The 13,913-nt window shown below is 35.8% G+C and overlaps 1 protein-coding gene across 2 annotated transcripts in view; it reads right to left on the bottom strand.

Moving 5' to 3' along the window:
• Positions 1 to 2,786: 2,786 nt before the first annotated feature.
• Positions 2,787 to 13,913, bottom strand: part of LRP12 (LDL receptor related protein 12) — a 72,924-nt gene continuing 61,797 nt past the window's right edge. For both annotated transcript variants that reach the window (XM_041769321.1, XM_041769322.1), the window contains 3 exons: positions 11,332 to 12,436; positions 9,676 to 9,808; positions 2,787 to 5,073 (listed from right to left, as the gene is read on the bottom strand). In XM_041769321.1, coding sequence (XP_041625255.1) covers positions 4,207 to 5,073; positions 9,676 to 9,808; positions 11,332 to 12,436 — 2,105 coding nt within the window. In that variant the 3' untranslated portion in view covers positions 2,787 to 4,206. The remainder of the gene's footprint in view (positions 5,074 to 9,675; positions 9,809 to 11,331; positions 12,437 to 13,913) is intronic.

Below are 13,913 nucleotides of genomic sequence, written 5' to 3'. Positions count from 1 at the left end.
TGAGTAATATCTATCAAAATCTGTATCCTGCAAACAGAGAATATACTTTTAAAAAGTGTTCCTGGAACATTTATAAAATTGAAAAAGGACAATAAATTCCTCAAATCTCCCCGAATAATACTCACAACATTTTCTCATCTTGGTGCTATAAAAATAAATTTTTTTAAAAATAAAAATTAATATAAGAATCAGAAAATAAAACTACAACTCACACCAAAAATCCCATTATCTAGGAAAAAAGAGCAAAGAAAACAAAAGGAGAAAAACTTTCTTCTGTAAAACAACTTCTGGATCAAGGGGAAATCAACATTGAAACTTCACAACACCTAGAATATAAAAATATGACAACACCAAAACATCTAAGTGATTCAGCTTAAACAGTGCTTAGAATTAAGTCTACACTTTAAAATCTCATATTGATAATTAGGAAATATAGATGAATGAATGAAGTTCTAACTCAAGGAGTTAGGGAAAAAACAGCAAATGAACTAAGGAAAGCAAAAAGTAGGAAATTTATTACAGTAGAAGTCAGCTAATTGGAAAACAAAAATCACAGAACATTCAAAACATGCCACTCTGGGAGAAAGAAACAAAAAAATATTTTAAAAGGCCAACTGTTAGCTATCTTAATTAATAAGGGAGCAAACATAATTCACAAGGGAGAGCCATATGCACAAAAAAAGAAAGGGATAACTTTAACTTTGTTCAACTATAGGCAACTAAATTTGAAAACTTGGCTGAAACGGATGACTTATGATCTCAGCTAAGATAGAAAAACTACACAGACAAATTACCACAGAAGATACCGACAAAGTTGTCAAAGATCAACTTTCCAAACATCCATTGGACCCAGATAATTTTATGGAAATTTTAAGGAACATTCATTCCAATCAATTTAAACTGTTCCAGAGCAAAGGAAAAGGAAAGTTTCTAAATTCACCAGCATAAAATTAATAACCAAATCTCCTAAAGACAGCGCACACACACACACACACACACAAAACTATAGACTAATTTCATTGATCAATACAGTTGCAAATATCTGAAATAAAATATAATTTAGCAACATATTAAAATAATACACATGGACAAGTAGTTTATTTCAGGAATGCAAGAATGGTTCAAAATTACAAAATATATTAATAAAATTCATATTAAAGACCAAAGGAGAAAAATCATGTGATCATCTCCATAGTGAAAAGTCATATGATAAAATTCAACATGCATTCTTGACTTAAAATATAGGGATCAGTGGATGCTCTCTAACATGGTTAACTGTATATATTTAACATGATTCTTGAAGTACTAGACAATGCAATTAAAATATAAAGAGGAATGCAAACTGAAAGATATAATGTGTAACTAGTATAATGTGTAACTAGAAAACACAAAATAATTAAATAATATTACTAATGATAAGAAAATGGCAGTCTGGTAGCTGGGCAGAAAATTAATATAAGTAAGTCATTAGGCTTCATAATTCAGACTGAATTATAAACAGAAAGGACTTCCTTAATATTGGTAACAAAAACAATGAAATTCCAAAGAATAAACTCTTAAGGATGTAGAAGATCTCTACAAAGTAAAATATGAAACATGTCCGAAGGAAGCAACCACAAAAAAAAAAAAAGCTTGAATGAATGGGCACCATTTAAAGATATGTACCATGCATAAGACAGAAGCCTTAACATGATAGATGTCAAATATTCTAGTCTAATTTTCTAATCTAATCTATAAAATTAAAACTGTCCCCCCCCAAAAAGTACTAATGGATTTGTTTTGTGAAACTCAGTAGATTGATTCCATAGTTCAAATGGAAAAAATAAGTAAGAATATTTGAAATATTTAAACATTATTTATTAAAACAATGTAGAACTAGTATAAAAAAAGAAGGGTAGATCAATTGAAGAGGAGTCCAGAAATATATCCAAGTAATATGTAAATTATTATATGATAAAAGAGTCATTTCAAATAGTAAGGAAAGAATGCATTATTTAATAAAGAACTTCAGGAAAGAATTAACTGGGAAAAAAATGGAGATGTAAATTCAGGACAGACTGTGGTTTAAATGGGAAATATCAAATAATAGAAATACTCAACTTTAGTTTTAATATTCAAACTCAGATACGTTTTTCCCTTAAAAAAAGGTACAGAAAAAATATGCATACTATGCTACAATTTGTATTACTATATATGGCATTTATATATACGGATACATTTATGTATCTACATGGTATCTCTGGAAAGGCATACAGAATCTGGTATTGGTACTTACCTCCTTGGAATGGAGCTAAAGGATGGGTGTCAGGGATAGGGGAGATACTTTTTACTGTTGGAACCAGGAAGACATATTAGTTAATTAAAAAATGAAATAAAAACACATGCCAGAAAACAAAACCATGAAACCTATATAAAATAGTATATTATTAGTAGAACCTAAACAAGATTGATTTGGTAATGCAAATTCTGCCAGGAAAATATCCTATGGGAGTCTGAAATGCATCTGAAAATCAAAAAAATAAAAATAAAAAGAGAACTGACTGAGTTATTGCATCTTATAAGAAACAAGCAGTGTTCTCAAAGGCAAATATATTCAGTTCCTTAGGAATTTTTACCCTTGAGCGCTGGTGTAAGCTACTACTTTACCATAAAGTAGTTAAAAAAGACTATCCACCCCTTCAGTTTTTCTTCTAGACACATTGCATATCTTATGGCTGGAATCTGTTAATGCACTAAAATGCAACAAAAATGTAGAGCAACTTTGATTTAAAAAGTACCTCAAGGCAATACAAAAAAAGTGATTTTAATTCTTGATACATATTAAAACATTTCAGTCAGTTCTTCCTGACAGCATAACACGACAAATACACAAGACCTCAAACATGCTTTAAAATGACATTCAGCAAAGTACTGAAAATTTAATAAATAGCAATAATCACACACAAATACATTTTTCATACTCAATCATTAAGCTACTAAAACAGACAGCTAAAGAATAAATAAACAAGAACTGACAATAAAAAAATACGCGGGTTTGTAATTCATTCTACTTAAAAAACGGGGGGGCGGGTGGATCTGAATGATTTCTTAAGTTGCTTTTCAACATGTAGCATGATCCCCTCCCCCATGAATAAAATATATTGAAAATCACTCTTACAATAATGCAGTCTTTAAATACAACAAATAAATATGAAACCAGCAAAGCAATTTCACGTTGTAATAAAAATGCCCCCCCCCCCAAAGCTATGGAAATATATAGTCATTGTGATAGCAAATGACAGTATTTAAAGTGATAGTGCCTGTGCACTAAACTCATCTGTGACCTTGATATGATTTTAGTGCAAATCCCCAGGGTTCAATACAAGCATAACCCTGTACTAGGGAAGGATATTACCAGTTAGAACTTATCTTGTACAATTTTTGTACATATTTTATAAAGTTCAAGATTTAATGCATAGTAGAATATTTTCATCTGTTTAATTCTGTCTCTAAATAGAGCTGAAAAAAGAAATGACTTGGGGTTTTACCATTTGGCTTGTACCATATTAGAGTATTAAAGTCAACATTAGAAAATCTATAAAAGTTTTGTTTTTGCCATTAATTTATCTAACTCTACCTAAATTTAGTATCACTGAATGTTAAATGTAAGAGAAAAATTTTTAGGCAAAGGTTTTCCCTTTGACAAGCTCATATTATGATGAAACCCAATATTTAGACAAATGTTACACAGATAAAAACACAGGTGAATAGAAGGGTTTTTTTTTGTACATTAACAACCTTAACATCTGGTATATTAAGTTGCAAGATGTATTGGCAAAAAGCATAAAGTGTTCAATGAAAAGAAGGTATTATTTTATACTAACAAATTCTAACATAGGAGAGAGAAACCGACAGTCAGATGAGTTTCAGCAGCCATACTTCTACTGTGAACTACAGTACCAGGATAAAAACAATTAGAAACAAATGGAAGAACATTATTGAACAATAATGAAAACATAATGCAATTTTAGCTGCTAAAATAGTAAACTCTAAAGTTCATAGAGTTACAAGTTGTTTAATTTAACCATGCAGGCTAACATATGATAGTAAGAAATCACCCTGCATCTTTTTTGTTTTTAAATTAAAACTAGTTTAATTGTAAAGTTACAAAACAACGAATGGATATTGCTCCAACTTGTACACAATCTCCCTTGCTGTGATTCGTACCTAACAAAGTAACAAAGCCTCATCATCACTCGTCTCATGTTTCAGTGTTGCTTCCAAGCAAGTGTCTGGAATCTGGGCAGTGTGAACAATACCACAGCGCTCACAGGGGCCATCTCGATTATTTGGCCTTACTCCAGGGTTTGTTGCACTAAATGGCTGTCTAAACCCTTGGCCTTGATCTGAAGCAAGATCGAGAAGAGGTCTGGAGCAGTCGTTCACATCAAAGTCTGAAGCTCCCTCAGAAACTGGGATCAGCATTTCGACATCGTCATCGTCTTCTCTTCCATGTGCCCCATTGTCAAGCTGTCTCAAAGGACTCTGGCTCTGATTTCCGGAGCTGGATCGCCCTAGTGTAAAGCGCACCCAGCGCAGCCCCTGAGTCATGCGACTGAGTGCACTTGTGAGTTGTTGACGTGCAGGACTCACACCAGGGGGCTCCACACTGCTCACATCCCTGCCATTATCTGTGTGACCACCTCGGGTACTTTGAGTTGAGGAACTTCCACTTGCTCCCACTGTTGCTGCTACTGCTGTTGTGGGAGGGATTTTTTGGGGCAAAGGAGCTGCAACCCCACCAGATGCTCCTGCTGTATCTCTTCTCTCATTTTCTGTGTCTGTGTCATCAGACTCCACGGAAAACAAACTTCTGTGAGTATGATTTCTTTCAGGTTCTCTGCTGGTACTCTGACTAGGTACAACCTCATCTCCATCTGCTGATACCAAAGCCAATGACCCTGAATGACGTGATCTTGCAAAATTAAAAATACGATTCCAAATGTTGCTGGATCTGCCTGCCATTGGAAGCCTGATTGAAGTAAATCCAAGCTGGGATCGTACTGCTAGCCTCAGGTTTTCCAAAACAGAAGCCTACAAAAAATAAGAAAAGATATTAAGATAGCTAACAAAGAGGTATTAAAATAAAAAACACCCTTCTAAATAAGAATGTGTTATGTTGAAAGATGCTATTACTCATTGTTAGGGTCTATGAAGGATGAATTAACGTCTCTCATCTATACAGGTTCACCCTATTATAAAATCTAATCTATAACTTGTACCACTGTTCACTTGCTTTATTACTTTTTTATTTTTAAAGATTTTTTTTTTTAATTTTTATTTATTTATGATAGTCACACACAGAGAGAGAGAGAGGCAGAGACACAGGCAGAGGGAGAAGCAGGCTCCATGCACCGGGAGCCCGACGTGGGATTCGATCCCGGGTCTCCAGGATTGCGCCCTGGGCCAAAGGCAGGCGCCAAACCGCTGCGCCACCCAGGGATCCCTATTTTTAAAGATTTTATGTATTTATATGACAGAGAGAGTACAAAGCGGGGGTGGGTGGGTGGGGAGCAGCAGGCAGAGGGAGAGGGAGAAGTAGGCTCCCTGCTGAGCAGGGGAGGAGGGCTCAATCCCAACACCCTGGGATTATGACCTAATCCAAAGGCAGATGCTTAAAGAACTGAGCCACTCAGGTGCCTCTGTTCATTTGCTTTGATTTTTCTTGACACTTCATTTTATATATGCAATTTTAAAGTGATATTTAACATCAATTACAAAAACTATTTTATTTCTTTTATTAAAAAATATTTTATTTAGATATTCATGAGAGACACAGAAAGAAGCAGAGACAGGAGAAGTAGGCTCCATGCAAGGAGCCCGATATGGGACTCGATCCCAGGATTCCGGGATCACACCCTGAACCCAAGGCAGACGCTCAATCTCTGAGCTACCCAGGCATCCCAACAACTATTTTATTTCAAAACTGTACATTGTAATCCAATTCTAAAAGTGTACCAAAGCTGTAAAACAAAATTATCTGATACTTCACCCATTATCTGCTTTACATTTTTTTTTTCTTAAAAACACAGAAAGACTTCATTTACAAGACTGAAACTTTCCAAAACATGTGAAAGTTATATTTCACAGTTGGTTCTCAAGGATTTGTTGAATGGACAGTAAAGATTGGTTTTTACTGACATAAATAAGATAATTAATTTGTAATATAGCACAGGAAACAGAAGCTAAAAAACTTAATTTGTTTATAGCACTACACAATGGTATATATAGTGCTGTAAGCTTTTGGGACATTTGGATTTGAGACATTTGGGCTCTTCTCAATCTTTAAAGATTAAGTTTTATTTTCTATAGCTTAGCATTAAGCATAAATTGTCATATCCTCATTCTTTGAAGGGTTACTTTTTCTTAGATGGATACATTTATGGATTATTTTTAAGGCATACAACATTTATTTAAAAGTCTTTAGCTCCATCTAGTGGTTACAAAAACAAGTATTCAAACTTGGAACAAATACATTTTCACTTATGGCATCTGGTACTTAAAACACAGTATTTCCAGGAAAGAATAGTGAGTTGATATACTCCCTTTTCAATGATGATGTAATTTCCTGCTGCCAATATGAACAGTTAGTTCTTGCCTTTACCCTCACAGAAGAAAAGAAGGAAAGGAAAGATGTGATGGTATGTGCTCTCCATCTCTCTTCAAGATGGGTATTAAATTTACTTATAAAACATAAACTCGGGAATATAATTCAGAGAATGCAAACAAACTTCTTTCATAAGAGTATTTAAAAATCTAGTCTTAGTAAAGTATATTGTCAGTAAGAAATCTGAATATCAGCATATACAGATTTGTTATACAATTTTCACCAATTAAGAAGTACCTAATTATAAATTAAAAAAAAAAAAAACCTAAATGGTTCACATCCCTAAGGAACTTTTCCATACACATGGTCCTCACCACTCAGCATTCAAGTTCTAAGGCTTTTGTGTGAGCACTGTGTTACACCCAGCCATGAACAGAAGGTTCTGCAGATAAGCTTCCCTTTTATGCAGCTATCTCCCATTAAGATCAACAATGCTGACTTTCACATTACAGTCCATCATAGTGAAGTGAAGCTTTCTGCTTAAAGGTCTGTTTAATTAAAATTAATTTAACATTATATTTCTATAAGGGGATCGCATGAATGTTTAAGGAATAATTTTATATATGTCTTCAGTTTATGAAGCATAAGAAGACATTCTTCAGAAAGCATTTCTATTTTTTAATGGGATGGTAATTTGGAATATTATTTTTCTTTTTAAAAACTATCGTGAAAATATGAGAATTTGTTACCAAAAATCTTAAACTTGGAAGTTTAATCTTATAAACTGAATAAAATCTAGCTTACTATTCATAAACCTATTTTATTTTAAAACTTTGTTGAAGCAGAATTCCCTCCTAAGGGTAAATTATAAACCTCAAGAATGGTATAGTACGTAGTAAAGAAACCTTATCCAAGGTGAGGTCTGACTTTTGCCCTCTATTTCTGGGATGTGATCTCTAAGTCCTTACAATGTCATCTCTGACAGGGATGTCCTTGCCTGGGGCCTGGGGCCTGCCAGATACAGATTATGCTGTGTCTGAGGTGGAGGCTCCAAGCCACACCAGCAATGTGATGCAGGGCAGGTGCTTTGGATCAGCAGTATCAGTCAAACTCTGTAGGGGCTAGAGACTGATCAACCACATTTGCAATTAATCCACCTATGTGATGGAGCTTCAGTAAAAACTCTGGATGCTGAGTCTTGGGTGGCTTCCCTAGTTGGCACTATTCTGTGCACACTGTCATACACCTGACAGAGAGTAACACTACCTTGACTTATGGGGAGACGAGAACTAGAAGGTCTGTGTTTGGTACCCTCCTGAACCCTATTCTATATGTCTTTTCCTTTGGCTGATTTAATCTAGGTTCTTCCTTGTAATAAATTATAACCATGAGTATAACAGTTTTCAGTGGGTTGTATCTAGTAAATTGTCAAAACTGAAAGTCATTTTGGGAAGCCCTGAACTTGTAATTTCTATATAGATGAGAGCTGTCTTGTGAGACTGTGCTTAACTCTAACTCCATAATTGGCTAAACTCTTGAAGGCAGCCACAAAGTATAGGGGTGGTGGGTGGCAGATGGTAGAGTGGGTGGGTGGGTGGAATTAACCACTGTTTGAGTTCCTACCTAAAAGAAACCTTCCACATATCAGGGTCAATAGAATATAGCTTTTTCCTATTTTGTACACAAAATTCCAACCAGTGGAACTTCTGAATGATTTACTTAGCAAATTACATCCGAAGAAATGTTTTTAAAACCACAAATTCTAGGGGCACCAGGGTGGCTCAGTGGTTGAGTGTCGCTTTTGGCTCAGCTCATGATCCTGGGGTCCTGGGATCAAGTACTGCAGCAGGTGCCTTGTACGGAGAGGGGGCCTACTTCTCCGTCTGCCTATGTCTCTGCCTCTCTCCATGTGTCTCTCATGAATAAATAAATAAAATATTTTTAAAAACCCCACAAATTCTCACCAGATATTTCCTAAAAGACTCAAATAAAGGTGATAGACTGTAATAAGAAATCTTATTTACCAGAAAGGAAGTGGTCTTCCATTTTGTACAGAATTAAATCACTGGGAAAACAATGTTTATCGATTTTTACAAATATTTCTGGAAGAATTTACATCTTGAAATATATGCATCCTTATGCATTTATTTTTTTTAATATTTATTTATTTGAGAGAGAGAGAGAGAGCAAGTGCATGTGGGGGGTGGGGGGGGTGGAGAGGGACAGAGAATCTCCAGCAGACTCCCCACTGAGAGAGGAGCTGGATGTGGGGCTTGATCCCATGACCTGAGATCATGACCTGAGCTGAAATTAAGAGTGGACACTCAACCAACTAAGCCACTCAGGTGCCCCATCCCTATGCCTTTATGAACCCTGGTATAATTTATGCATTAAAAAATAAATTTCAAGTTAATTAATTAATTTTAAGTAGGCTCCATGCCCAGCATGGAGCACAGTGTGGGGCTTAAACTCATGACCCTGAGATCAAGACCTGAGCTGAGATCAAGAGCCTGACACTTAACTGACTACCACCTAGTCATTTCTGAAAAGGACTTTTTTAAAAAAAGTACTAATAGAAATTTAAAGAATTCAGAAACATTAATAAAGAATGAGTTACTATTTAAAGAAAATGGTATGAATTCTTAAACACTTTAATATAAAATCTAGCAGTGAAGAAGTTTTCCCTCAAGTCGGGTGGAAATGTCAACTTCATTGCAATTACTTTTACTTATTAATTAGTTAATCTAGCATGTTACTAATACATTACTAGCATACTAATTTTAACATTCATTCTTAATCTTTAGATGTTTAGTGCAAATAGAAAATAACTTACTAAACTTCACTTCTGAATTTTAGTGCACCAAATCCTAACAGTAAAATGCTTAAGAATCACATAATCAAATCAGAATGAAAGATTTTGTATTTTGTAGCATATGTTGAAATACAATGACATGATTAAAATTTCAGAATTTCAAAATTTCCTACATATTTAATCCTTGACTTGATTGCAAAAATTGACTAAAGTCCTTTATCATACATATAAATACAATATTCATTTTATGAAACAGAAATCATAAACTGCAACATACCTGATTAGGTGAACAAACAGGAAAATCTTCAACTGGTGGAATTAAACCCTGAGCAATCAATTGTCCATAAGAGGGAGGAGCTTCTCTTCTTAGCAATTCTGCTTCTACTCTTGACAACTGTGTTTCAAATGACCTTTGAGGGAAAATAGGGGGATAAAAATGGTTAAAAAAAAAGGCAAGTCAAAATAATAATTCTTTAATCACCAATGGAAACACTCTGAACCTATACATACTTGACCATTTTTAAAGCTTAGTCAACCAACATTTATTGAAAATCTATACCATTTCTACACTGAGAATACAAAGATGCAGTAGACAGTCTATCCTCATGGGGCTTTACACTAGGACACTGGATCACTAAGTTTTAATGAATTAGAAATCCTCATAAAAAATAAAGGTATTAGATCTTTAAACCCCTAAGAACATAAGGGGTTGGGATTTTAGGTGAAAGTAATCATCAAGTTCAATACATTTAGTTTTATAGATAAGTAGAAGAGTGAAATGAGCCGCCAATACACTTTCTGACATAGCTTGTTCAACCAAAGACCTTGGACTCTTCACTGAGCTCTTATGCTGCAAAGAAAAGATGCAGCATGATTACTTTGATACTGTGCATTTGTGTGCATCTATTAGCTTAGCCGTATGGGACATGAAATCTTTAGCTAAATCCGTTATTTGTAACTCTCCTGGAACATAGGGTCACTGTCTCCACAACAGCCTCCTACGTAAGAGACCTCTGGTCCATGATCAGTGTCTCCCAGGTCCAGTCTATCCTGCACCACATGGAAGAAAACCCTCCCTGAAGGTCACCCTTTAATACTTAACCATTTCTTGTATTTAATCTATCAACCATTTCTTACTTGAGAACTCTGACACATGGCTCTCATGGTCCTCCACAATATGACACTAGCCTTATCTTCCAAGTTTTACCTTTTAGCCCTTCATATGTATCTTAGCCTCCAGACAAGCTGAATTATGTGCTACTTTTCCAAGCAATGCTGGGCATCCCTACTTCTACGCATTTTCCCAGACTAATTTTTTGAACTATAATATCTTTCCCCTACATTCTTACAAATTTCAAATGATACTTCTTCAATAAAAGCCTTTCCATATCCCCTCATCAGATTAGGTATCTTTTGACTTTTATACCACTTTGTTTTATAGCTCTTACAGCATTTATATTTTTGTCATCTTATTGCACCCACCAATGCCTTCCTCCTAACCGTAAAGTACCTATGAGATTATGCCTTATTCATTTTTCTACTCATCTGTTTAATGCTTTGAACACTGTAGGTTCTCAAATATTTGCAATTGTTGAATTCATATTTATAAAAACACAGATTAAAACATTACAACTGAGAACTGCAGCTTGCAAAGATCCTATAAAAGAGATTAATCTGAAAACAGGAACTGGTAAATACAGATTGGTTTTTCTCACCTCATAACTCTAAGTATTTATTAGTTTATAAAATGTGTTTAGCCTCTTGGGTCTTAGTATTTTCACACTAATTTCATAAATCATGAAAGATATTCATCTATTTCAAAAAACAGTATAAAACAAAGTCTATTGCTGATCATGCTAAAAATTCTGTTGCAAATACTGGGACCATGTTTATTGTGAAGTCACAACCACTATAGTTTTGTCTTGATACTGACCTTCGTTCAAACATTCTCAGAGAATAGAGCTTACAGGTACATCCCAACGCAATGACCAGTAACAGTCCACAGATAAGGCTCCCTATGACGGCTGCAGTTATGACTCTGGTAGGCACAATAACCGGGCAATTCTCCTCATCGCTGCCATCACCGCAGTCATCCTGAGAATCACACACCCAGCTTTCAAACACACAACGATTGTTTTTACAATGAAAATTTCCTGGCTGGCAAAAAAAGCAGTTTTTTTCATCTGAGCCATTTGGGCAATGATTCTGGTAGTTGCAGCGATCAGAACGAGGGTAACAGACACCGTTTCGGGAACAGGGGAATTCTTCTTTTTGGCACATGGTGCAATTTATCTCATCCCTTCCATTTGGGCAATGCCAATACCCATCACAGCGCTGCTGTTCTGTGTAACACCCCCAGTTACCCCCACAGGGTATTTCCCAAGGCAAACAAAAGCCATCTACTTGGTAAGTAGCATTAAATCCCCTTGCAGCATTCACTTTGTCAGCACAAAAATGTACCCTGATCTGGCCAGAAGAAGAAACAACTGTAAGGGGTGCATGAGAATCAAAAGCGGTTAAGACACGCAAAAGCTTGTGTGGATTTTCCTCTAAACCATCGTATATTTTGACATAATCACCATAACCAGTACCATCAAGTTTAAAGTCGGTAAAGCGCAGAATGACTTTACGATGATCACCAGTGTCTATTAACCAGGTGCAGTTGCTTCCAGGAGGATAGAAGTCTGGATAATTGGGGGAACTGAAAGTACCATAGAAATATTTTAGCCACTGCCCGCAGGTTGGCATGTCACAGTCGATCTCGTCTCCGAGGTCCAGGCAGTCAATGTTGCCGTCGCATTTTAAAGATTCAGGGAGGCAAGTGTAGACCTTGGTAAATCGAGACAAACACTGGAACTGGTTGTAGGCACAAGGTTGGAAGGAAGAGGATGCTGGGGTATCAGCTTCCCTGGCGCAGACCTCTTCGTCAGACCCATCCCCACACTCGTCCATGCTATTGCATTTCCAGGCTTCGGGTATACACTTGCCATTGCCGCAACGGAACTGATCACAAGCGCAGTTGGCTTCTTCAGATTTCCCTTGGAGGGCATGGGGAGGACGGAGATGGAGAGGAAAGGAGAGGGAAAAACATACTCCTTAAAAGATACAGAACAGCAAGTGGTATTTTTATAATAAATATTAACTACTGAGCCCAAGTGATAGGAGTTTTAAGAAAATCTAAGAAACAGATTAGATTCTAAAGGCAAATTGATATTCTAAAGGCAACAATTTATTAAACACCTATTGTTTATTCCATGAAGACCTCTGTATTTGGACTTTAAGTGAAGAGAGCACAAACCAGAGACTGCTGGAGGGGAGGTAGGTGGGGGATGGGCTCGATGGGGGATGGGTACTGAGGAAGGCATTTGCTATGATGAGGGTGTTGTATGTAAGTGATGAATCACTAAATTCTACTCCTGAAGCTAGTAGTATACTGTGTATTAGCTAATGGGAATTTATTTATTTATAAAAAGATTTTATTTATTTATTCATGAGAGACAGAGAAAGAGGCAGAGACACAGGCAGAGGTAGAAGCAGGCTCCCCAAAGGGACCCCGATGCAGGACACGATCTGGGATCCCAGGACCATGCCCTGAGCCTAAGTCAGACACCATCCACTGAGCCTGTCCCAACTAATGGGAATTTAAATAAAAACTTGGGGGAAAAGGGGGAGGAGAACACTTCTGCTTTTGTAGAGAGCTATTTTACTGCAGAACATTTAATAATCTAAGATATACAAACCAATAGATTATACTGATTAAAAATTTAAAAATTTTATTGTATATACATCATTAGAGTGACATTGAAATAAAAAATTCACCCACAATAATCACCTTTTCAAATTATTTTTTCATAATTTTCATATCTTTTCTAGTTCTTGTTTATGTATATACAATATTTTGCTACTTGTGTCATACAGCATATGCTATTTTGTAATCCTATTATTCAGATCCAAATTTCCGCTAAAATTATAAGATTAACTTTATATACAGTTGATGTAATGAAATGTTGTGTAATAACACTCACATTTTATAATTCTACTGTTTCACACAAATGCAAAACACTGCATGTAACTGAGCTAAAATTTATTCATCAAAATAGTAGGGAAAAAAAACTTGAAATGCCTATAGAATTCCAATTATTGTAGTGTACCATCCTAAATATACACCAAAAATGAAGCAGGGGAAGAAAATCAAACATTAGATCCTATGGTCCTCAAAAACTAACAATGTTTAGGACAATACTTACTTCTTCATTAACAATTTATTTATTGGTAAATAGGGGACAAAAAATGTGCTTCAGAAGCTAAGTATTACAAAGACTTTTTTTTAAATAGATAGTTTTATTTATTTATTTAAAAGATTTTATTTATTTATTCATGAGAGACACAGAGAGAAGGCAGAGACACAGGCAGAGGGAGAAGCAGGCTCCTCCCAGGGAGCCTGATGTGGGACTCAATCCCAGAACTATGGGATCACACCCTGAGCCTAAGGCAGATGCTCAACCGCTGAGCCAA

The sequence above is a fragment of the Vulpes lagopus genome, chromosome 9 (assembly GCF_018345385.1).
Source record: "Vulpes lagopus strain Blue_001 chromosome 9, ASM1834538v1, whole genome shotgun sequence".
NCBI classification, from domain to species: domain Eukaryota; kingdom Metazoa; phylum Chordata; class Mammalia; order Carnivora; family Canidae; genus Vulpes; species Vulpes lagopus.
This window is presented reverse-complemented; position numbering and strand designations above follow the sequence as displayed.